The sequence below is a fragment of the Eleginops maclovinus genome, chromosome 4, assembly GCF_036324505.1.
Source record: "Eleginops maclovinus isolate JMC-PN-2008 ecotype Puerto Natales chromosome 4, JC_Emac_rtc_rv5, whole genome shotgun sequence".
Taxonomy (NCBI): Eukaryota; Metazoa; Chordata; class Actinopteri; order Perciformes; family Eleginopidae; genus Eleginops; species Eleginops maclovinus.
In genome coordinates this window covers 1229275-1251304 of record NC_086352.1, presented here as the reverse complement: position 1 = coordinate 1251304, position 22030 = coordinate 1229275, and the positions used below count along the sequence as shown (strand labels likewise).

General features: G+C 40.1%; 2 protein-coding genes across 3 annotated transcripts in view; both read left to right on the top strand.

Annotated features, from left to right (window-relative positions):
• Window positions 1–17412, top strand: part of LOC134862561 (spectrin beta chain, non-erythrocytic 1-like) — a 32846-nt gene extending 15434 nt beyond the window's left edge. For both annotated transcript variants that reach the window (XM_063880557.1, XM_063880558.1), the window contains 20 exons: window positions 127–329; window positions 1118–1208; window positions 1283–1429; window positions 1511–1774; window positions 1934–2158; window positions 2496–2585; window positions 2688–2966; window positions 3533–3663; window positions 4072–4276; window positions 4355–4729; window positions 4830–5074; window positions 5161–5299; window positions 6431–6515; window positions 6938–7134; window positions 7406–7506; window positions 7590–7632; window positions 13231–13433; window positions 13543–13716; window positions 15828–15870; window positions 16067–17412. In XM_063880557.1, the coding sequence (XP_063736627.1) occupies window positions 127–329; window positions 1118–1208; window positions 1283–1429; window positions 1511–1774; window positions 1934–2158; window positions 2496–2585; window positions 2688–2966; window positions 3533–3663; window positions 4072–4276; window positions 4355–4729; window positions 4830–5074; window positions 5161–5299; window positions 6431–6515; window positions 6938–7134; window positions 7406–7506; window positions 7590–7632; window positions 13231–13433; window positions 13543–13716; window positions 15828–15870; window positions 16067–16273 (3447 nt within the window). In that variant the 3' untranslated portion in view covers window positions 16274–17412. The remainder of the gene's footprint in view (window positions 1–126; window positions 330–1117; window positions 1209–1282; window positions 1430–1510; window positions 1775–1933; window positions 2159–2495; window positions 2586–2687; window positions 2967–3532; window positions 3664–4071; window positions 4277–4354; window positions 4730–4829; window positions 5075–5160; window positions 5300–6430; window positions 6516–6937; window positions 7135–7405; window positions 7507–7589; window positions 7633–13230; window positions 13434–13542; window positions 13717–15827; window positions 15871–16066) is intronic.
• A 1015-nt stretch (window positions 17413–18427) lies between these two features.
• LOC134862562 (echinoderm microtubule-associated protein-like 6) overlaps window positions 18428–22030 on the top strand; it is a 42170-nt gene continuing 38567 nt past the window's right edge. Inside the window, 2 exon segments of the mRNA XM_063880559.1 lie at window positions 18428–18723; window positions 18815–20277. Of these exon segments, the coding sequence (XP_063736629.1) occupies window positions 20081–20277 (197 nt within the window). The 5' untranslated portion in view covers window positions 18428–18723; window positions 18815–20080.

Genomic DNA, 22030 nt, shown 5'->3' with positions numbered 1-22030 from the left:
AGAACACATCGGATCCTGATTCAAGTTCATTCTTTATTCTACTGTCCTAACCTGTCCTCACCTGTCCTCACCTGTCCTCACCTGTCCTCACCTGTACTCACCTGTCCCCCCATCCCCCTCCTGCAGGAGTACGTCCTGGCTCACACGGAGATGCCCACCACGCTGGAGGGCGCTGAGGCTGCCATCAAGAAGCAGGAGGACTTCATGACCACCATGGACGCCAACGAGGACAAGATCAACGGCGTGGTGGAGGCCGGGCGGCGGCTCGCCAGAGACGGGAACATCAATGCAGAGAGAATCCAGGAGCGAGTCGCCTCCATCGATGACAGGTTAGACTCAGATTGAGGGATCAGGAAAGGGTAGTAGACGTCATCCGGTTTAAAGGTCTCCTATTATGCTCTTTTATGGAATATATTATAGGTCTCAAATATATTAAAAAACATGTCTCTGAAAAACACATCATGCATTTTAGCATGCTATCCCTCTGTTTCAGCCCCATTTTCAAAAGTGCTGATTCTGTGACTGTCGCTTTCAATTTAAGCTGAGCTGAAGCTGGCCACGCCCCTTTGCAGCGTCATGATCTCTCCTCTGAAGAGGAGAGAGAGACTCCGCTAAACGCTGCCGTGATTAAACCCCATATGATGTTCCAAACCACATCCAGCATTATTTCTGCTTCTCAGAGTTCAGCTCTAGAACAGAGACATTATGTTATATGTGGATCAGCTAGTTTTTTAGAGATGTGGGTAAGGAGGAACAGAGAGAGGGTTGTATTTTCTGACACTTTGTGAGTCTCCTTACACACCGGGGACACGTTTATGTTTAAAAGACAGCAAAAAGTGCATTTTGTATAATAGGGGACCTTTAAAGGCTGCGTTCCGGGAGAATGTTTCTGAAGGAGCAGCTGCTCTGAACCTTACCCACAGCCAGTAAATCCACTTCATGATGTTGATCAGTTTTCTCTTGGTGTAAACACCTGTAGTCCACCTCGATGTGGTCCAGCGTTGCTGTTAGGTTGTTGGATCAGACAGGATTAATGTACTTCCTGCTGGTATTAGATATTGAAGCCTCCAGCCAATCAGCATGCAGTCTCCTCTCTGATTGGTCGTCCATGTTTCAGGCACAAGAAGAACCGGGAGGCGGCGGTGGAGCTGCTGATGAGGCTGAAAGACAACAGAGACCTGCAGAAGTTCTTGCAGGACTGCCAGGAGGTAGGCTGATAGAGCAGGACCTGTGGTGAGTCTCTTGAAGCTGCTGGGTTTTTGACGGCATGTTGTGTGTGCAGCTGTCTCTGTGGATCAACGAGAAGATGCTCAGCGCTCAGGACCTGACCTACGACGAGGCCAGGAACCTGCACAGCAAGTGGCTGAAGCACCAGGCATTCATGGCCGAGCTGCAGTCCAACAAGGAGTGGCTGGACAAGATCCAGAAGGTGAGATGCAGCTGATCAAAGTCCTGAACCCGCACATGACTCACCTCTTTAGTCCTGACGAGTTCTGGTTTCTGTCCGCAGGACGGCCGGCTGCTGGTGTCGGAGAAGCCGGAGACGGACGCCGTTGTGACGGAGAAGCTGTCGGCGCTGCACACCATGTGGGCGGAGCTCGAGTCCACCACTCAGACGAAGGCTCAGTGTCTGTTCGACGCCAACAAGGCGGAGCTGTTCACCCAGAGCTGCGCAGACCTGGGCAAGTGGATGGGGGGCCTGGAGGGCCAGATCCAGTCAGACGACTACGGGAAAGACCTGACCTCCGTCAACATCCTGCTGAAGAAACAACAGGTACGTACACACACACACACACACAATGACACATGCACACACACACACTGACACACACACACACACACACACACACACACACACACACACACACACACACACACACACACACACACACACACACACTGACTCTGATATTAAAGTGACCCTCCCCACCAGATGCTGGAGAAGCAGGTGGAGGTGCGGCAGCGGGAGGTGGTGGAGCTGCAGAGCCAGGTGAAGGCTCTGGGGAAGGAGGTGCAGGACACGGAGGAGGTGGACGGGCGGAGGCAGCTGCTGGAGAACAAGTTCAGCGAGCTGCTGGACCCCCTGCGGAGGAGGCGGGACTTCCTGGTGGAGTCCCGGGAGGTGCACCAGTTCAACCGGGACGTGGAGGACGAGATTGTACGTACCACACTCAGAGAGACAGGTTGAACCCGAGCAGAGACCAGCACCTGACCCCCTAACCCTACTGCACGGTTTGAATAGGAACCAGACATCCCAGAATAATCTGCAGAGAATAACTGCTGTAGATGAATAAATAAATACTGCAGAGTTCAGGGGAGATAGATCTGAATGAGTTACAGCAACGGTTACCAGGTGTTTAAAGGCCATGCATCAGCCCCCCCCATAGAATATATGTCTTTATAACCGAATGTTAGGCTCCTCACAGGGGGGGTCTGTTCAGATGTAGTCTGCAGGTACACACCCGGTGAGATTCTAACCCCCTGCTCTCCCTCAGCTGTGGGTGCAGGAGAGGAAGGCCGTGGCCTCGTCTTGCGACCTCGGGAGCAACCTGCAGACGGTGCAGCTGCTCATCAAGAAGAACCAGGTCAGCCCCTTAGGAGCCCCCGGTCTGCTCACATTACGCATCGTTAACGTGGTCAATCATCACTGATAATATATGTCCCCCCCCCCCGGTGCTGGTCCTCAGACACTGCAGAAAGAGATCCAGGGGCATCAGCCTCGTATCGACGACATCCTGGAGCGCAGCCTGAGTCTGCTGAAGGATGATTCCCCGGGGTCGGAGGCGACCCGCGGGCGGCTGGCGGCGCTGCAGGAGCTGTGGAGCCAGCTGAGGGAGGAGGCGCAGCGACGCCACGACCGCCTGCAGGAGGCGCACCGGGCCCAGCAGTACTACTTTGACGCCGCCGAGGCCGAGGCCTGGATGAGCGAGCAGGAGCTGTACATGATGTCTGAGGAGAAGGCCAAGGTGAGGGGGGCATGAGGACAGTAAAATCTCATATGAAGACATTGTTTAATAACTCTGTAGAGTCTTGAGCTACGAGAAGAACCAGAACATATGAGCCGAACTGGAGACTAAAGCTCATGTTTATAATAACTCTGAGAGACAGAAGACAAAGGTCGATTTTCAGAAAACAGTCAGGAAAAAAGTTTTTTTAGAAATAGTCGGAAACGAAAAAACTCGAAATTTGGAGAGAAAATCTAAATGATTGGGGCCACACGAAGAAGGAGTTAGAATAATGAGAAAACTGTGGGGCATTTTTAAAAGTCGAAAATCATTTTCTTTGAAAAAAAAGTACACGAGAAAAATTCCAGATTCAAATAAAGTAAAAACTTTGAGAGAAAAGTCAGAATCAAACAGAGACGTGTGTGTGTGTGTGTGTGTGTGTGTGTGTGTGTGTGTGTGTGTGTGTGTGTGTGTGTGTGTGTGTGTGTGTGTGTGTGTGTGTGTGTGTGTGTGTGTGTGTGTGTGTGTGTGTGTGTGTGTGTGTGTGTGTGTGTGTGTGTGTGTGTGTGTGTGTGTGTGTGTTCCAGGACGAGCTGAGCGCCGTCACCATGCAGAAGAAGCATCAGATCGTAGAGCAGGCGGTGGAGGACTATGCTGATGCGGTCCACCTGCTGTCCAAGACCAGCCGGGGCCTGGTGGCCGAGGCTCACCCCGAGAGGTCTGCCTCCTCAACAGATATTATATATATATAAATATTTGATATACTCTCAGGGTTTAGAGACGCACTAAGCTCTGCAGGGTGGAGAGGGTGTTTTAGGGTTGGGTATTGATCCGCCTCCTCTGCAGATCTGCTGAATGCATCCAGAACATTACCTGAGAGCACCTTCCCCTGAAACACAGCTGAATATAACCTGCCCTGCATTAACCAGAACTCCAATAAACACACTACATATTATGTGTGTGTGTGTGTGTGTGTGTGTGTGTGTGTGTGTGTGTGTGTGTGTGTGTGTGTGTGTGTGTGTGTGTGTGTGTGTGTGTGTGTGTGTGTGTGTGTGTGTGTGTGTGTGTGTGTGTGTGTGTGTGTGTGTGTGTGTGTGTGTGTGTGTGTGTGTGTGTGTGTGTGCAGTGAGAGGATCAGCATGCGTCAGTCTCAGGTGGATAAGCTGTATGCAGGTATGAAGGACCTATCAGAGGAGAGGCGGGGCCGTCTGGAGGAGAGGCTCCGCCTTTTCCTGCTGAACAGGGAGGTGGATGAGCTGGAGCAGTGGATCGCTGAGAGGGAGGTGGTGGCAGGAAGTCATGAACTGGGACAGGACTACGAGCACGTTACTGTACGTATACACACACACCCACACACACACACACTCTGGAATCCATGGACTCAGTGTCTTCCTCTGGTTTGTCCCTAGATGCTGCAGGAGCGTTTCCGGGAGTTTGCCCGCGACACGGGAAACATCGGGCAGGAGCGCGTGGATGGCGTGAACCAGCTGGCGGACGAGCTGATCAACACGGGGCACGGTGACGCGGCCACGGTGGCTGAGTGGAAGGACGGGCTGAACGAGGCGTGGGCTGACCTGCTGGAGCTCATCGACACCCGGACGCAGATCCTGGCCGCCTCCTTCGAGCTGCACAAGTTCTACCACGACGGCAAGGAGATCCTGCTGCGCATCGTGGACAAGCAGAAGAAGCTCCCGGAGGAGGCGGGTCGGGACCAGAACACCGTGGAGACGCTGCAGAGGATGCACTCCGCCTTCGAGCACGACATCCAGGCGCTGGGGACACAGGTACCCTCCCAGCGGGGGGAGACCCTGAAGGGGCGCTACTCTTTGGTATTTATGGAAGATGACCATATCATTTTTGAATGATCTTGCCCCCCCCCTGCAGGTGCGGCAGCTGCAGGATGACGCGGTGCGCCTTCAGGCGGCCTACGCAGGGGACAAAGCTGATGATATCCAGCGGCGGGAGCAGGAGGTTCTGGAGGCATGGAGGGTTCTGCTGGAGTCCTGCGACGCCCGGAGACTCCGGCTGCTCGACACCGGGGACAAGTTCCGGTTCTTCAGCCTGGTGAGGGACCTGATGCTGTGGATGGAGGACGTGATCCGGCTCATCGAGGCCCAGGAGAACCCCAGGTACCCCCCCACGCTAAGCTAGCACAGCAGTGTTTCTCTAGAGGACCGGGTCAGGAGGAAGTTCTGACCCGTCCCGTGTGTTTCAGGGACGTGTCCTCGGTGGAGCTGCTGATGAACAACCATCAGGGCATCAAGGCCGAGATCGACGCCCGCAACGACAGCTTCACCGCCGCCATCGAGCTTGGGAAGTCGCTGCTGGCCCGGAAACACTTCGCTGCCGAGGAGGTGGGGGGGGGGGCTGGGGCCCAGAACATCTGTAACATACCATATATAGTATAGTAGTATCTGCAGTAGTATCTGCAGTAGTAGTATCTGCAGTAGTATCTGCAGTAGTAGTATCTGCAGTAGTATCTGCAGCAGTAGTATCTGCAGTAGTAGTATCTGCAGTAGTAGTATCTGCAGTAGTAGTATCTGCAGTAGTAGTATCTGCAGTAGTAGTATCTGCAGTAGTAGTATCTGCAGTAGTAGTATCTGCAGTAGTAGTATCTGCAGTAGTAGTATCTGTAGTAGTAGTATCTGCAGTAGTAGTATCTGCAGTAGTATATCTGTAGTAGTAGTATCTGTAGTAGTATCTGCAGTAGTAGTATCTGCAGTAGTAGTATCTGCAGTAGTATCTGCAGTAGTAGTATCTGCAGTAGTAGTATCTGCAGTAGTAGTATCTGCAGTAGTAGTATCTGCAGTAGTAGTATCTGCAGTAGTAGTATCTGCAGTAGTAGTATCTGCAGTAGTAGTATCTGCAGTAGTAGTATCTGCAGTAGTATCTGCAGTAGTATCTGCAGTAGTAGTATCTGCAGTAGTAGTATCTGCAGTAGTAGTATCTGCAGTAGTAGTATCTGCAGTAGTAGTATCTGCAGTAGTAGTATCTGCAGTAGTAGTATCTGCAGTAGTAGTATCTGCAGTAGTAGTATCTGCAGTAGTATCTGCAGTAGTAGTATCTGCAGTAGTAGTATCTGCAGTAGTATCTGTAGTAGTACTATCTGCAGTAGTATCTGCAGTAGTAGTATCTGCAGTAGTAGTATCTGCAGTAGTAGTATCTGCAGTAGTATCTGTAGTAGTACTATCTGCAGTAGTATCTGCAGTAGTAGTATCTGCAGTAGTAGTATCTGCAGTAGTAGTATCTGCAGTAGTAGTATCTGCAGTAGTAGTATCTGCAGTAGTAGTAGTATCTGCAGTAGTAGTATCTGTAGTAGTAGTATATGCAGTAGTAGTATCTGCAGTAGTAGTATATGCAGTAGTAGTATATGCAGTAGTAGTATCTGCAGTAGTAGTATCTGCAGTAGTAGTATCTGCAGTAGTAGTATCTGCAGTAGTATCTGCAGCAGGAGTCTTGCTCTAACCTGACAGTGTGCTCCTCAGATCAAGGAGAAGCTGCTGCAGCTGACGGACAAGAGGAAGGAGATGATCGATAAGTGGGAGGACCGCTGGGAGTGGCTGAGACTGGGTGAGGTCATCAGCAGGAAACAGGAAGTCTCAAATATAAGAAACTCCAAATGTAGAAACCGTGTAATCTAACGAGGAGAAGTTGAAATAAAATGAGAAGCATTTTAAATGATAAGAAAAAAGGAATAAATATTCATGTGAATCTCAGGCAGTGCTGCTGCCTGGCTGCTGATTGGACGCTGCTGCCTGGCTGCTGATTGGACGCTGCTGCCTGGCTGCTGATTGGACGCTGCTGACTGGCAGATCAAATGTCCAATAGTTGTTTAGCATGATTGAGCTCTTGTACCTCTGGTTATGGATCTAAAGTTATTCACTGATTGTATTTGTTGTGAAGCAGAGCGTTGGACGGTCTGTCCCCCTGGTGGTATCTCTGAGTGTAAGTCTGTGACAATAACCTGCTGATGTTACCCCCTCCCCCCTCAGTGCTGGAAGTGCACCAATTCTCCCGGGATGCCGGCGTGGCCGAGGCCTGGCTGCTGGGGCAGGAGCCCTACCTGTCCTCCAGGGAGATGGGGCACAGCGTGGACGAGGTGGAGAAGCTCATCAAACGCCACGAGGCCTTCGAGAAGTCCGCCGCCACGTGGGAGGAGAGGTTCTCCGCGCTGGAGAGGCTCACCACGGTCTGAGGAATATACTTCATATACTTTATATAGTACTAATACACACTTGATATACTTAGCATAGTACTAATACACACTTGATATACTTTATATAGTAGTTATACACACTATACTGTAACATCACCAGCTGGGAGGAGAGGCTCTCTTTGTATCTCTACTTCAAATCATGCTGATCCTGAAGCTTAAATATAGAAAAGATTTTACAGTCATTTCTTATAGACCCCCCCCCACTGTATATATAATAACATTACCCCCCCCCCCCCCCCCCCAGATGGAGCTGCTGGAGGTGCGCCGGCTGCAGGAGGAGGAGCTACAGAGGCGGAGACCCCCCCCCAGCCCCGAGCCTCAGCAGGAGGACGCTCAGCAGCAGAGGTTTTTCAAAACAAAACATCTTTGGTACTTCCTGTTTTCAAAGTAAAGGCGTTCAGTAACAGGAAGTGTTTGTGTCTCTGCAGCGTCACTCAGAATGGGCTGCCCTCTGACCCCGAATCCCCCCCGGTCAGTACCAGAACTCATCTTCAACTTTACTTTATTTACAGTCTTTATTTACAGTCTTTATTTATTTACAGTCTTTATTTACAGTCTTTATTATTTACAGTCTTTATTTACAGTCTTTATTTACAGTCTTTATTATTACAGTCTTTATTTATTTACAGTCTTTATTTACAGTCTTTATTTACAGTCTTTATTTATTTACAGTCTTTATTTATTTACAGTCTTTATTTACAGTCTTTATTTACAGTCTTTATTTATTTACAGTCTTTATTTATTTACAGTCTTTATTTACAGTCTTTATTTATTTACAGTCTTTATTTATTTACAGTCTTTATTTATTTACAGTCTTTATTTATTTTCAGTCTTTATTTATTTACAGTCTTTATTTACAGTCTTTATTTACAGTCTTTATTTACAGTCTTTATTTATTTACAGTCTTTATTTACAGTCTTTATTTACAGTCTTTATTTATTTACAGTCTTTATTTACAGTCTTTATTTACAGTCTTTATTTATTTACAGTCTTTATTTACAGTCTTTATTTATTTACAGTCTTGATTTACAGTCTTTATTTATTTACAGTCTTTATTTACAGTCTTTATTTATTTACAGTCTTTATTTACAGTCTTTATTTACAGTCTTTATTTATTTACAGTCTTTATTTACAGTCTTTATTTACAGTCTTTATTTACAGTCTTTATTTACAGTCTTTATTTATTTACAGTCTTTATTTTCAGTCTTTATTTATTTACAGTCTTTATTTACAGTCTTTATTTACAGTCTTTATTTACAGTCTTTATTTACAGTCTTTATTTACAGTCTTTATTTATTTACAGTCTTTATTTTCAGTCTTTATTTATTTACAGTCTTTATTTACAGTCTTTATTTACAGTCTTTATTTACAGTCTTTATTTATTTACAGTCTTTATTTACAGTCTTTATTTACAGTCTTTATTTATTTACAGTCTTTATTTACAGTCTTTATTTACAGTCTTTATTTACAGTCTTTATTTATTTACAGTCTTTATTTATTTACAGTCTTTATTTACAGTCTTTATTTACAGTCTTTATTTACAGTCTTTATTTATTTACAGTCTTTATTTATTTACAGTCTTTATTTATTTACAGTCTTTATTTACAGTCTTTATTTATTTACAGTCTTTATTTACAGTCTTTATTTACAGTCTTTATTTACAGTCTTTATTTATTTACAGTCTTTATTTATTTACAGTCTTTATTTATTTACAGTCTTTATTTACAGTCTTTATTTATTTACAGTCTTTATTTACAGTCTTTATTTACAGTCTTTATTTATTTACAGTCTTTATTTATTTACAGTCTTTATTTACAGTCTTTATTTACAGTCTTTATTTATTTACAGTCTTTATTTATTTACAGTCTTTATTTACAGTCTTTATTTACAGTCTTTATTTATTTACAGTCTTTATTTTCAGTCTTTATTTATTTACAGTCTTTATTTACAGTCTTTATTTACAGTCTTTATTTACAGTCTTTATTTATTTACAGTCTTTATTTACAGTCTTTATTTACAGTCTTTATTTATTTACAGTCTTTATTTACAGTCTTTATTTACAGTCTTTATTTATTTACAGTCTTTATTTACAGTCTTTATTTATTTACAGTCTTGATTTACAGTCTTTATTTATTTACAGTCTTTATTTACAGTCTTTATTTATTTACAGTCTTTATTTACAGTCTTTATTTACAGTCTTTATTTATTTACAGTCTTTATTTACAGTCTTTATTTACAGTCTTTATTTACAGTCTTTATTTACAGTCTTTATTTATTTACAGTCTTTATTTTCAGTCTTTATTTATTTACAGTCTTTATTTACAGTCTTTATTTACAGTCTTTATTTACAGTCTTTATTTACAGTCTTTATTTACAGTCTTTATTTATTTACAGTCTTTATTTTCAGTCTTTATTTATTTACAGTCTTTATTTACAGTCTTTATTTACAGTCTTTATTTACAGTCTTTATTTATTTACAGTCTTTATTTACAGTCTTTATTTACAGTCTTTATTTATTTACAGTCTTTATTTACAGTCTTTATTTACAGTCTTTATTTAAAGTCTTTATTTATTTACAGTCTTTATTTATTTACAGTCTTTATTTACAGTCTTTATTTACAGTCTTTATTTACAGTCTTTATTTATTTACAGTCTTTATTTATTTACAGTCTTTATTTATTTACAGTCTTTATTTACAGTCTTTATTTATTTACAGTCTTTATTTACAGTCTTTATTTACAGTCTTTATTTACAGTCTTTATTTATTTACAGTCTTTATTTATTTACAGTCTTTATTTATTTACAGTCTTTATTTACAGTCTTTATTTATTTACAGTCTTTATTTATTTACAGTCTTTATTTACAGTCTTTATTTACAGTCTTTATTTACAGTCTTTATTTACAGTCTTTATTTATTTACAGTCTTTATTTACAGTCTTTATTTATTTATAGTCTTTATTTACAGTCTTTATTTATTTACAGTCTTTATTTATTTACAGTCTTTATTTACAGTCTTTATTTACAGTCTTTATTTACAGTCTTTATTTATTTACAGTCTTTATTTACAGTCTTTATTTACAGTCTTTATTTATTTACAGTCTTTATTTACAGTCTTTATTTACAGTCTTTATTTATTTACAGTCTTTATTTATTTACAGTCTTTATTTACAGTCTTTATTTATTTACAGTCTTTATTTATTTACAGTCTTTATTTACAGTCTTTATTTACAGTCTTTATTTATTTACAGTCTTTATTTATTTACAGTCTTTATTTACAGTCTTTATTTATTTACAGTCTTTATTTATTTACAGTCTTTATTTACAGTCTTTATTTACAGTCTTTATTTATTTACAGTCTTTATTTACAGTCTTTATTTATTATAGTCTTTATTTACAGTCTTTATTTATTTACAGTCTTTATTTACAGTCTTTATTTACAGTCTTTATTTACAGTCTTTATTTACAGTCTTTATTTATTTACAGTCTTTATTTACAGTCTTTATTTACAGTCTTTATTTATTTACAGTCTTTATTTACAGTCTTTATTTATAGTCTTTATTTACAGTCTTTATTTACAGTCTTTATTTATTTACAGTCTTTATTTACAGTCTTTATTTACAGTCTTTATTTATTTACAGTCTTTATTTACAGTCTTTATTTACAGTCTTTATTTACAGTCTTTATTTATTTACAGTCTTTATTTACAGTCTTTATTTACAGTCTTTATTTACAGTCTTTATTTATTTACAGTCTTTATTTACAGTCTTTATTTACAGTCTTTATTTACAGTCTTTATTTATTTACAGTCTTTATTTATTTACAGTCTTTATTTACAGTCTTTATTTACAGTCTTTATTTACAGTCTTTATTTACAGTCTTTATTTATTTACAGTCTTTATTTACAGTCTTTATTTACAGTCTTTATTTACAGTCTTTATTTACAGTCTTTATTTATTTACAGTCTTTATTTATAGTCTTTATTTACAGTCTTTATTTACAGTCTTTATTTACAGTCTTTATTTACAGTCTTTATTTATTTACAGTCTTTATTTACAGTCTTTATTTATTTACAGTCTTTATTTACAGTCTTTATTTACAGTCTTTATTTATTTACAGTCTTTATTTACAGTCTTTATTTACAGTCTTTATTTATTTACAGTCTTTATTTACAGTCTTTATTTACAGTCTTTATTTATTTACAGTCTTTATTTACAGTCTTTATTTACAGTCTTTATTTATTTACAGTCTTTATTTACAGTCTTTATTTACAGTCTTTATTTACAGTCTTTATTTACAGTCTTTATTTACAGTCTTTATTTATTTACAGTCTTTATTTACAGTCTTTATTTATTTACAGTCTTTATTTACAGTCTTTATTTATTTACAGTCTTTATTTACAGTCTTTATTTACAGTCTTTATTTATTTACAGTCTTTATTTACAGTCTTTATTTATTTACAGTCTTTATTTATTTACAGTCTTTATTTACAGTCTTTATTTATTTACAGTCTTTATTTACAGTCTTTATTTATTTACAGTCTTTATTTACAGTCTTTATTTACAGTCTTTATTTACAGTCTTTATTTACAGTCTTTATTTATTTACAGTCTTTATTTACAGTCTTTATTTACAGTCTTTATTTATTTACAGTCTTTATTTACAGTCTTTATTTATTTACAGTCTTTATTTACAGTCTTTATTTATTTACAGTCTTTATTTACAGTCTTTATTTATAGTCTTTATTTACAGTCTTTATTTATTTACAGTCTTTATTTACAGTCTTTATTTACAGTCTTTATTTATTTACAGTCTTTATTTATAGTCTTTATTTACAGTCTTTATTTACAGTCTTTATTTATTTACAGTCTTTATTTACAGTCTTTATTTACAGTCTTTATTTATTTACAGTCTTTATTTATTTACAGTCTTTATTTACAGTCTTTATTTATTTACAGTCTTTATTTATTTACAGTCTTTATTTACAGTCTTTATTTACAGTCTTTATTTATTTACAGTCTTTATTTACAGTCTTTATTTATTTATAGTCTTTATTTACAGTCTTTATTTATTTACAGTCTTTATTTACAGTCTTTATTTACAGTCTTTATTTATTTACAGTCTTTATTTATAGTCTTTATTTACAGTCTTTATTTACAGTCTTTATTTACAGTCTTTATTTACAGTCTTTATTTATTTACAGTCTTTATTTACAGTCTTTATTTACAGTCTTTATTTACAGTCTTTATTTATTTACAGTCTTTATTTACAGTCTTTATTTACAGTCTTTATTTATTTACAGTCTTTATTTACAGTCTTTATTTACAGTCTTTATTTACAGTCTTTATTTATTTACAGTCTTTATTTACAGTCTTTATTTACAGTCTTTATTTACAGTCTTTATTTATTTACAGTCTTTATTTACAGTCTTTATTTATTTACAGTCTTTATTTACAGTCTTTATTTATTTACAGTCTTTATTTACAGTCTTTATTTATTTACAGTCTTTATTTACAGTCTTTATTTATTTACAGTCTTTATTTACAGTCTTTATTTATTTACAGTCTTTATTTACAGTCTTTATTTACAGTCTTTATTTATTTACAGTCTTTATTTACAGTCTTTATTTATTTACAGTCTTTATTTATTTACAGTCTTTATTTACAGTCTTTATTTACAGTATTTATTTACAGTCTTTATTTACAGTCTTTATTTACAGTCTTTATTTATTTACAGTCTTTATTTACAGTCTTTATTTACAGTCTTTATTTACAGTCTTTATTTACAGTCTTTATTTACAGTCTTTATTTACAGTCTTTATTTACAGTCTTTATTTATTTACAGTCTTTATTTACAGTCTTTATTTACAGTCTTTATTTACAGTCTTTATTTACAGTCTTTATTTACAGTCTTTATTTATTTACAGTCTTTATTTACAGTCTTTATTTACAGTCTTTATTTACAGTCTTTATTTACAGTCTTTATTTACAGTCTTTATTTATTTTATTCTGAAGTTAAACTTGTAATTTATAATAATATATTAAATATGATATTAATGAAGGTTGTGTTTCAGGATGCCGTGGAGCCCCCCCTGATGGTGAACGGTGACTCCGGCTCTAAGGACCCGAGCCCCGGCGGCTCCCCCACCCCCTCCAGGAAGAAGAGCAGCCTGGCCTCCACGCTGCCCCCCCGCACCCCCGACCCCGGGGCCCTGCTTGAGGGGCACCTGCACCGCAAACACGAGTGGGAGGGGCCTAACAAGAAGGCCTCCAACAGGTAACACTTACAGAAACATGCTAAGCTAACTCTTTAAAGTGCTTTATTGTTTGGCTGCATGTTGTCCATAAAGTTCCCAAGTGTTGAATCCTCTCGCTGTGATCGACAGGTCTTGGCACAATGTGTTTTGCGTCATCAACAAACAGGAAGTGAGTTTCTACAAAGACGGGAAGGCGGCGGCGCAGGGCATCTCGTACCACGGAGAGCCGGCTCTGCGCCTGCAGGACGCCGTCTGTGACATAGCGTCAGAATACAAGAAGAAGAAACACGTCTTTAAACTGAAGTGAGGAAACTTTATTTAAACGTCACGCTCAATGTTCTTTATTCACTTTAAAGAGTCCTCTCCTGTTGCTGTTACTTTAAAGAGTCCTCTCCTGCTGATGTTCAGGTGTATATCAGTATGTAGAGTCTCTACTTTAAAGAGTCCTCTCCTGCTGATGTTCAGGTGTATATCAGTATGTAGAGTCTCTACTTTAAAGAGTCCTCTCCTGCTGATGTTCAGGTGTATATCAGTATGTAGAGTCTCTACTTTAAAGAGTCCTCTCCTGCTGATGTTCAGGTGTATATCAGTATGTAGAGTCTCTACTTTAAAGAGTCCTCTCCTGCTGATGTTCAGGTGTATATCAGTATGTAGAGTCTCTACTTTAAAGAGTCCTCTCCTGCTGATGTTCAGGTGTATATCAGTATGTAGAGTCTCTACTTTAAAGAGTCCTCTCCTGCTGATGTTCAGGTGTATATCAGTATGTAGAGTCTCTACTTTAAAGAGTCCTCTCCTGCTGATGTTTAGGTGTATATCAGTATGTAGAGTCTCTACTTTAAAGAGTCCTCTCCTGCTGATGTTCAGGTGTATATCAGTATGTAGTGTCTCTACTTTAAAGAGTCCTCTCCTGCTGATGTTCAGGTGTATATCAGTATGTAGCGTCTCTATTTAAAGAGTCCTCTCCTGCTGATGTTCAGGTGTATATCAGTATGTAGAGTCTCTACTTTAAAGAGTCCTCTCCTGCTGATGTTCAGGTGTATATCAGTATGTAGTGTCTCTACTTTAAAGAGTCCTCTCCTGCTGATGTTCAGGTGTATATCAGTATGTAGTGTCTCTACTTTAAAGAGTCCTCTCCTGCTGATGTTCAGGTGTATATCAGTATGTAGAGTCTCTACTTTAAAGAGTCCTCTCCTGCTGATGTTCAGGTGTATATCAGTATGTAGTGTCTCTACTTTAAAGAGTCCTCTCCTGCTGATGTTCAGGTGTATATCAGTATGTAGAGTCTCTACTTTAAAGAGTCCTCTCCTGCTGATGTTCAGGTGTATATCAGTATGTAGTGTCTATACTTTAAAGAGTCCTCTCCTGCTGATGTTCAGGTGTATATCAGTATGTAGAGTCTCTACTTTAAAGAGTCCTCTCCTGCTGATGTTCAGGTGTATATCAGTATGTAGTGTCTCTACTTTAAAGAGTCCTCTCCTGCTGATGTTCAGGTGTATATCTGTATGTAGTGTCTCTACTTTAAAGAGTCCTCTCCTGCTGATGTTCAGGTGTATATCAGTATGTAGAGTCTCTAATTTAAAGAGTCCTCTCCTGCTGATGTTCAGGTGTATATCAGTATGTAGTCTCTACTTTAAAGAGTCCTCTCCTGCTGATGTTCAGGTGTATATCAGTATGTAGAGTCTCTACTTTAAAGAGTCCTCTCCTGCTGATGTTCAGGTGTATATCAGTATGTAGAGTCTCTACTTTAAAGAGTCCTCTCCTGCTGATGTTCAGGTGTATATCAGTATGTAGTGTCTCTACTTTAAAGAGTCCTCTCCTGCTGAGGTTCAGGTGTATATCAGTATGTAGAGTCTCTACTTTAAAGAGTCCTCTCCTGATGATGTTCAGGTGTATATCAGTATGTAGTGTCTCTACTTTAAAGAGTCCTCTCCTGCTGATGTTCAGGTGTATATCAGTATGTAGTGTCTCTACTTTAAAGAGTCCTCTCCTGCTGATGTTCAGGTGTATATCAGTATGTAGCGTCTCTACTTTAAAGAGTCCTCTCCTGCTGATGTTCAGGTGTATGTCAGTATGTAGTGTCTCTACTTTAAAGAGTCCTCTCCTGCTGATGTTCAGGTGTATATCAGTATGTAGTGTCTCTACTTTAAAGAGTCCTCTCCTGATGATGTTCAGGTGTATATCAGTATGTAGTGTCTCTACTTTAAAGAGTCCTCTCCTGCTGATGTTCAGGTGTATATCAGTATGTAGTGTCTCTACTTTAAAGAGTCCTCTCCTGCTGATGTTCAGGTGTATATCAGTATGTAGTGTCTCTACTTTAAAGAGTCCTCTCCTGCTGATGTTCAGGTGTATATCAGTATGTAGTGTCTCTACTTTAAAGAGTCCTCTCCTGTGATAATGGTTCCTCCCTCTTTTAGAGCCGCTGATGGAAACGAATATCTGTTCCAAGCCAAAGATGAAGTGAGTCTTTATTTCATTAATCTCTTCTTCTTCTTCTTCTTCTTCTTCTTCTTCTTCTTCTTCTTCTTCTTCTTCTTCTTCTTCTTCTTCTTCTTCTTCTCCTTCTTCTCCTCCTCCTCCTCATCCTCCTCCTCCTCCTCCTCCTTCTTCTTTTCTTGTGTTGCTGTCTCTAACGGGTTTGTGTCGCCCCCTGCAGGAGGACATGAGCTCCTGGATCCAGGCCGTCCTGAACGCCGGCTCAGACCACTCCGAGGCTCCAGGCAGCGTCCCGGGAACACCGGGCTCGGGTCGGGCTCAGACGCTGCCGGCCCTCACCTCCGAGTCGAGTCCCGGGAAGAGAGAGAAGGACAAAGAGAAGGAGAAGGAGAAACGATTCAGCCTGTTCAGCAAGAAGAAGCAGTAGAGAGGGAACAACGCTTTGGTGAAACTCGCGTTAGTTCAGCGTTCAGAGAGAGCCTTTAGGGAGGTCTCCCGCAAACAGAGATGATGTTAAACTGCACATCGAATTACCAAACCTCCCACAAGACCTCCCTAAAGTTAGCCAGCCCCTCACCCTCCCTCATGTGCTGTCTCCAGCCATAGAAGCGGTAAATCACTCGCTGCAGACGTTGCCACATTAGCATCCGACCAAACTGTGAAAACCGTTTGACACAAACGTAGTGAAATGTGGCTCAGATGAATTCACAGCTGTTTATCTTTGAAATCCAAATGTTTTGAACAGATTTATGAGACAGAGAAAATGTGGGAACAGGAAACGGAGCAGCTGATGTCAGAGGGCGGCGGCTGGAAACTCCAACGAGAAAAACTGGAAGAGTTTCACCAAAGTGCGTCGTGAAGAATCTGTGTGTTTATTCTCAATGCAGTTTTGTTTTTTATATATTTTAGATTTTATTTCTTCACACGGCCGTTGCCGGAGGGGTTTGTGTACACGCGTTTAAACATCGACGCTGCTTTGAGCAAACATCGATAGATCCCGACACCGGAGCCAGGCCCTGGAGGATCCTCCGTGCTGGCAGCGGCCTGCGTCCTTCACTTTGTTTCTAACTTTATTTGTTATTTTTGTACTTTTTCTGAAGTTATTTCCTCAATTTTGTGAGGGCGTCTCCAGAGACCGCCTCCCTTCTCCTCTGCCGTTGAGAAATTGGACCAATAGTGCTTTTTGTTCTGTTCTCTGAGCTCTGAGTGTCTGATGTAGAAAAGCCCACCCGCATGCTCCGCCTGAATCACTGCATCTTTTTTTATGTCCTGGGTTGCAGATAAACGACATGTATAATAACCCGTGAACGCGTCGCCGTGTAATCGTAGAACCGCAGGTTTTGCTTTGCTTCTCGTCACGCTGCGTTCAGGTTCCCCGCTCTTTGATACTCGTGTTGCTCTGCTGTTTATCGTACAACATGTATGGAAGTCAGGCCATCTTACTGCACAATCAGAAACACACCTATAGGAATGACCCGGAGCTTAGTATTATCCATAAGGCTTCTCATGTATGAACCTGCACCTGTAAACGCTGTCAGTGCGATGTCATTAAAGCTTTTAATCTTTCCTGATGCTGCCTCTCTTCACTCTTCACATACCTGTACCAGGTGAGAGTAATATACCTGGGAAACCACTGAGGATTCATTCTGTGAACGATGCAAGATATGTGCTGCATTCATGGGTCATAGGAAAAATCAGAACAATTGATTTTCTTCTTTATTTACATTTATATTCCAAAAAATAAATGTAAACACTAAATACTAATAACTTCAAAACATAACAAAAGCCACAAGTTACAGAAAGTATACTATATATAATGTATGTCAATTAATTTGGTTAAGGTTACTAAATATTAAACCTGGTTTATTTTTTTAAACACTTCTGATAATAAATGAAAAACATGCAATACATTTCTTTTCATGGAAAATACAAATTCAATTGAAGGTCGATAATAACACGTAGAATCAAACATAATGAAATAATTTCTCTAAATTACAGGACTTCAAGGTTTCAAAGGTTTTCCTCTGCGGTGTAATTTATGCAATCTGAAGCTGCTGAACACAGAGAAGACTTGAGAACAACCATCAGAGGAGCACCTGAACGCACCATCCATCTCAAGCAAAACGGGATTCAGAAAATGACCTTTTTTGAGAAAAACAATAAAGATTTTAAAAAAGAATAATGACTCGCAAATCACTTTTTGAGATTAAACACTACACCCCCCATTATGCACCGCGGCCTCCTGAGCACACAGTCACGTCGCGCAGTGTGATTCACGCCGCTGCGCTCGCGCGGACCTGCGCCGCACCTGACATTCCACATCCGAGGGGCTGGAAGCGCGTGCAGTTTAGCGTGAAGGAGACCGGAACCTGCTTCAAAATAAAACAAATAACATTTTCGTTTAGATTTTATTGAAATACACGAATGAATCATTGGAATAACTTTACTCTCATGGTAACTTTTCCATTGCCATGTCCACACTGTAGCTACTGAGCATATGATAAAGATGTACATCTACTTTTTAATTACTACATTTTTGAAAAACCAGTAGGTGCTTTGTTTTGAAAATCCTAACCAGAACTGTAGTGTGTATCCCGTCCCTCTTAACCCTGTCGGTGCTCTCCGGGATTCCCGTTAACATCCAGACTTTCCATCATTCTTCTCCGTATTTTCCGGGTGTTTCTGACCCGGGAGCGGCTCTTGATCTCCGCCGGGTCTCCTTTCCTCTCTGCCGGGTCTCCTCTCCTGTCCGCCGGGCAGCCTCAGCGGGGCTCCGGAGCTGTGGATGCGGGAGAAGCGGTGATAAATCTGTTCTGTAATCTCCGGATTTGAACGGGATTTCCTCAGATTTCAGCCTCCAGAAGCTTCGTTTGAGAAGTAACATTCCAACAATGGATATTTTTTGGTATTGTGACACTGACTCCTCATTTTTAATTTTCTGATTGGTATTCTGTATTTATTTTTTCAGCCTGACCTTCCCAGCAACATTAAAGCTCCGCTGATACCCGGTCATATGAAGAGCTGCTCTGGTGAAGCCCATATTTCGAACGTCCGTAGCGGCCAAATGGTGGTACTACAACTCAAGTGACGTCAGTTTGGCGCGAAAGACTTTTCCCTTTTGACTTAGATTGAGAAACAGACGTCTGTAAACCAGAGGGTAATTTTCTAAACTGAAATTCTCAAACATCTGAATCCAGAATTATTCTCTCTCTCCATTCATCTGACTGACAGAGGAGGCGGGGCTTAAGGAAAACTCGACTGCGCATGCTCTGTGGGCCCACATCCGGGTGCTTTCAGGGTCTACAGTCGCTTCACTATTGGCTTCAGGCGCTTCTGAGCAGCTCCATAGGAACGAATGGATGTTTATGGGATGTTCCAGTTCAGGTCATTATTCATGTACATGAATATATCAATTTATTAATATTTATTAATATACAGCTGCTGCCAGGTGACTCACATCTAAAGAACCTCAGGCAGGTTAATAGAGAACAGATTTCAGATTATTTAATTATAATTATTAATAAAACTATGCAGAAACATTAGGGAAACTATTTATCGTGATTTATTATAAAATCGAATATTATTTAGATATTATTATTAGATACATATATATTAATAAAGAGGTCACTAGTTTCCTGAAACAGTAGACCTAACAAATAATCTCATCATTTGACATAAAATATTTTGAAACCTTTCTGCAAACGTAAATTCTTTTTTAAATGAATGTTTATGAGGACGTCTCAAAGAAATCGCACAAAATTCCTAAAATCAGATACTAAACGGGCTGTTGGATATATTGTTAGAGACTACATTTGTACGAGACAAATACAATTCCTAGAAAACTTTAAAGTGACCTCAGTGCAACCTGAACATACTCAGACAAATCCTCATTAACTTCAAAACTTGAACTGTGAATGATTTATTAGTCTCTTTTTTTTCAAACCAACACTAAAATATATTGTTGTACTACTCTGAATTAAATCCAGTCCTCAGGTGTGTGCAGGAGGTACACATGTTTTAAATATATGTTTGTACTGCAGATAAACATTTATAGAATATCGAAAAAAAGAGAGTAAAACCTTTTAAACCGAGTTAGAAACTCAAACTCCCGCTGACTGGAATCTGCAGCGTGGAATTATGGGAAGTGTAGTTGTATGCTGCTCACTTAAAGGGACTACAACAGTGGACTACAGCTCCCAGCAGCATTAGCGGCAGTCTCTGTATCTCTAACACGATGTCGGATAAGACGGCGCCGCGCTGCCAGCTGCGTCTGGAGTGGATCCACGGTTACCGCGGACACCAGTGCCGCAACAACCTGTACTACACGGCCGGGAAGGAGCTGGTGTACTTCGTGGCCGGGGTGGGCGTGGTCTTCAACCCGCGGGAACACACCCAGAAGTTCTACCTGGGACACAACGATGACATCATCAGGTGAGACACATCTTACATCCGGATAATACGTGAAATGTTAAATGGACGTCGGGGGCGTATAGTCCACGAACCATCCATATCGTAACGACTCAAATGTACCGTGACAGAAACCGGAATCATTTCTCAGACCCAAACGTACGAGTATTTTATTATTCTCTAACGAAGTCGTACATTTAGGATAACAAATCACAAATTCACAAAAGAGAAAGTTTAAATCATGAATTTAAAAGAAATGTTACATCCAAAAAAACTCAGATTAAAGTTGTGAATCTAAAAGGACAAAGCGTAGACGTCCACAGGAGATTGTGTTTCCAAAGATAAAAACACACACACACACCAATAGTCGTGCAGTGGGGGGGATGTGTGTTCCCAAATCCCCTCTGCATCATCAGCAGTGTTTGCAGTGTTTCTCGTGTGTTGAATTGTGGAGGCAGAGAACAGGTGAACACGGTGCAGAGTGAATCTTATCATGAGAGGTATTTACTAATGATCTAATAACACGTGTTAAGCGCTTCACTATTCATGTGTTTCTATATGAAGTTAACCCTTTAACTTACTTCAAGTTTAGGACCGTTGTTTTGTTATCAGGGATAGTGTTTACAATATGGACTTGTATTGAAGGCCATCGTTTGTGTGCTGTGGATAAGTTCTAATAAATATATAACCTTTAAATGTAATATGACTAAGAAGCTTGTGGTATTTTAAGTTGTTTAAACAAAGAGAAACTACTTTTTTTGGGGGGGGGGGGCAACCACTGCTCCCTTGGCACAACCTTGGCGAAGTGGCAGCACACAACTCCGCTGTTCTGGCTGGGATTCAGCGCCTGTGGAACAGCGGCCAGGAAAGGCACCTGAAAGGTCACTCACTGGAGTAAACATCATGGAGCCCAAAGGTGAAGCAGGGAAGAGCTCTCTGCAGCACCATCTGAGAGCTCGGGAAACTCTGAGGGCCAGAGGGGGGAGCATGGAAGAGCTGCTGCTGTCCCCTTGCTATGGCCAGCCAGCCTCTTTGTGATCTGGAATGTGACAACAGCAACGTTTTAGCATGTATTAATAATGATCTGCAGCACTAAATGGATGTAGACGTGTCCCTGCGAACACGTTTTAATAAAAGCTGTGATGTTATCACCCGACAGATGTCATTAGGAGAGTATAACATGGAAAATACAGTCAGATTATAGATCACCTTTTCTGGTTCAGTCCATCTTTAAGATGGAACCAAATGTGGAGGAGCCAGTAACCAGAAAGCATCTCAAATTACAGAGGCTCATAATACTGTGATTAAACCACAAGTACATAAGATATGTATACTGACAGAGGTACAAGTACTCAGGTCTGGTACTTGAGTAAAGTAGAAGTACTCAGGTCTGGTACTTGAGTAAAGTAGAAGTACTCAGATCTTGTACTTGAGTAAAGTAGAAGTACTCAGATCTTGTTCTTGAGTAAAGTAGAAGTACTCAGATCTTGTACCTGAGTAAAGTAGAAGTACTCAGATCTTGAACTTGAGCAAAGTAGAAGTACTCAGGTCTTGTTCTTGAGTAAAGTAGAAGTACTCAGGTCTTGTACTTGAGTAAAGTAGAAGTACTCAGGTCTTGTACTTGAGTAAAGTAGAAGTACTCAGATCTTGTACTTGAGTAAAGTAGAAGTACTCAGATCTTGTACTTGAGTAAAGTAGAAGTACTCAGATCTTGTACTTGAGTAAAGTAGAAGTACTCAGATCTTGTTCTTGAGTAAAGTAGAAGTACTCAGATCTT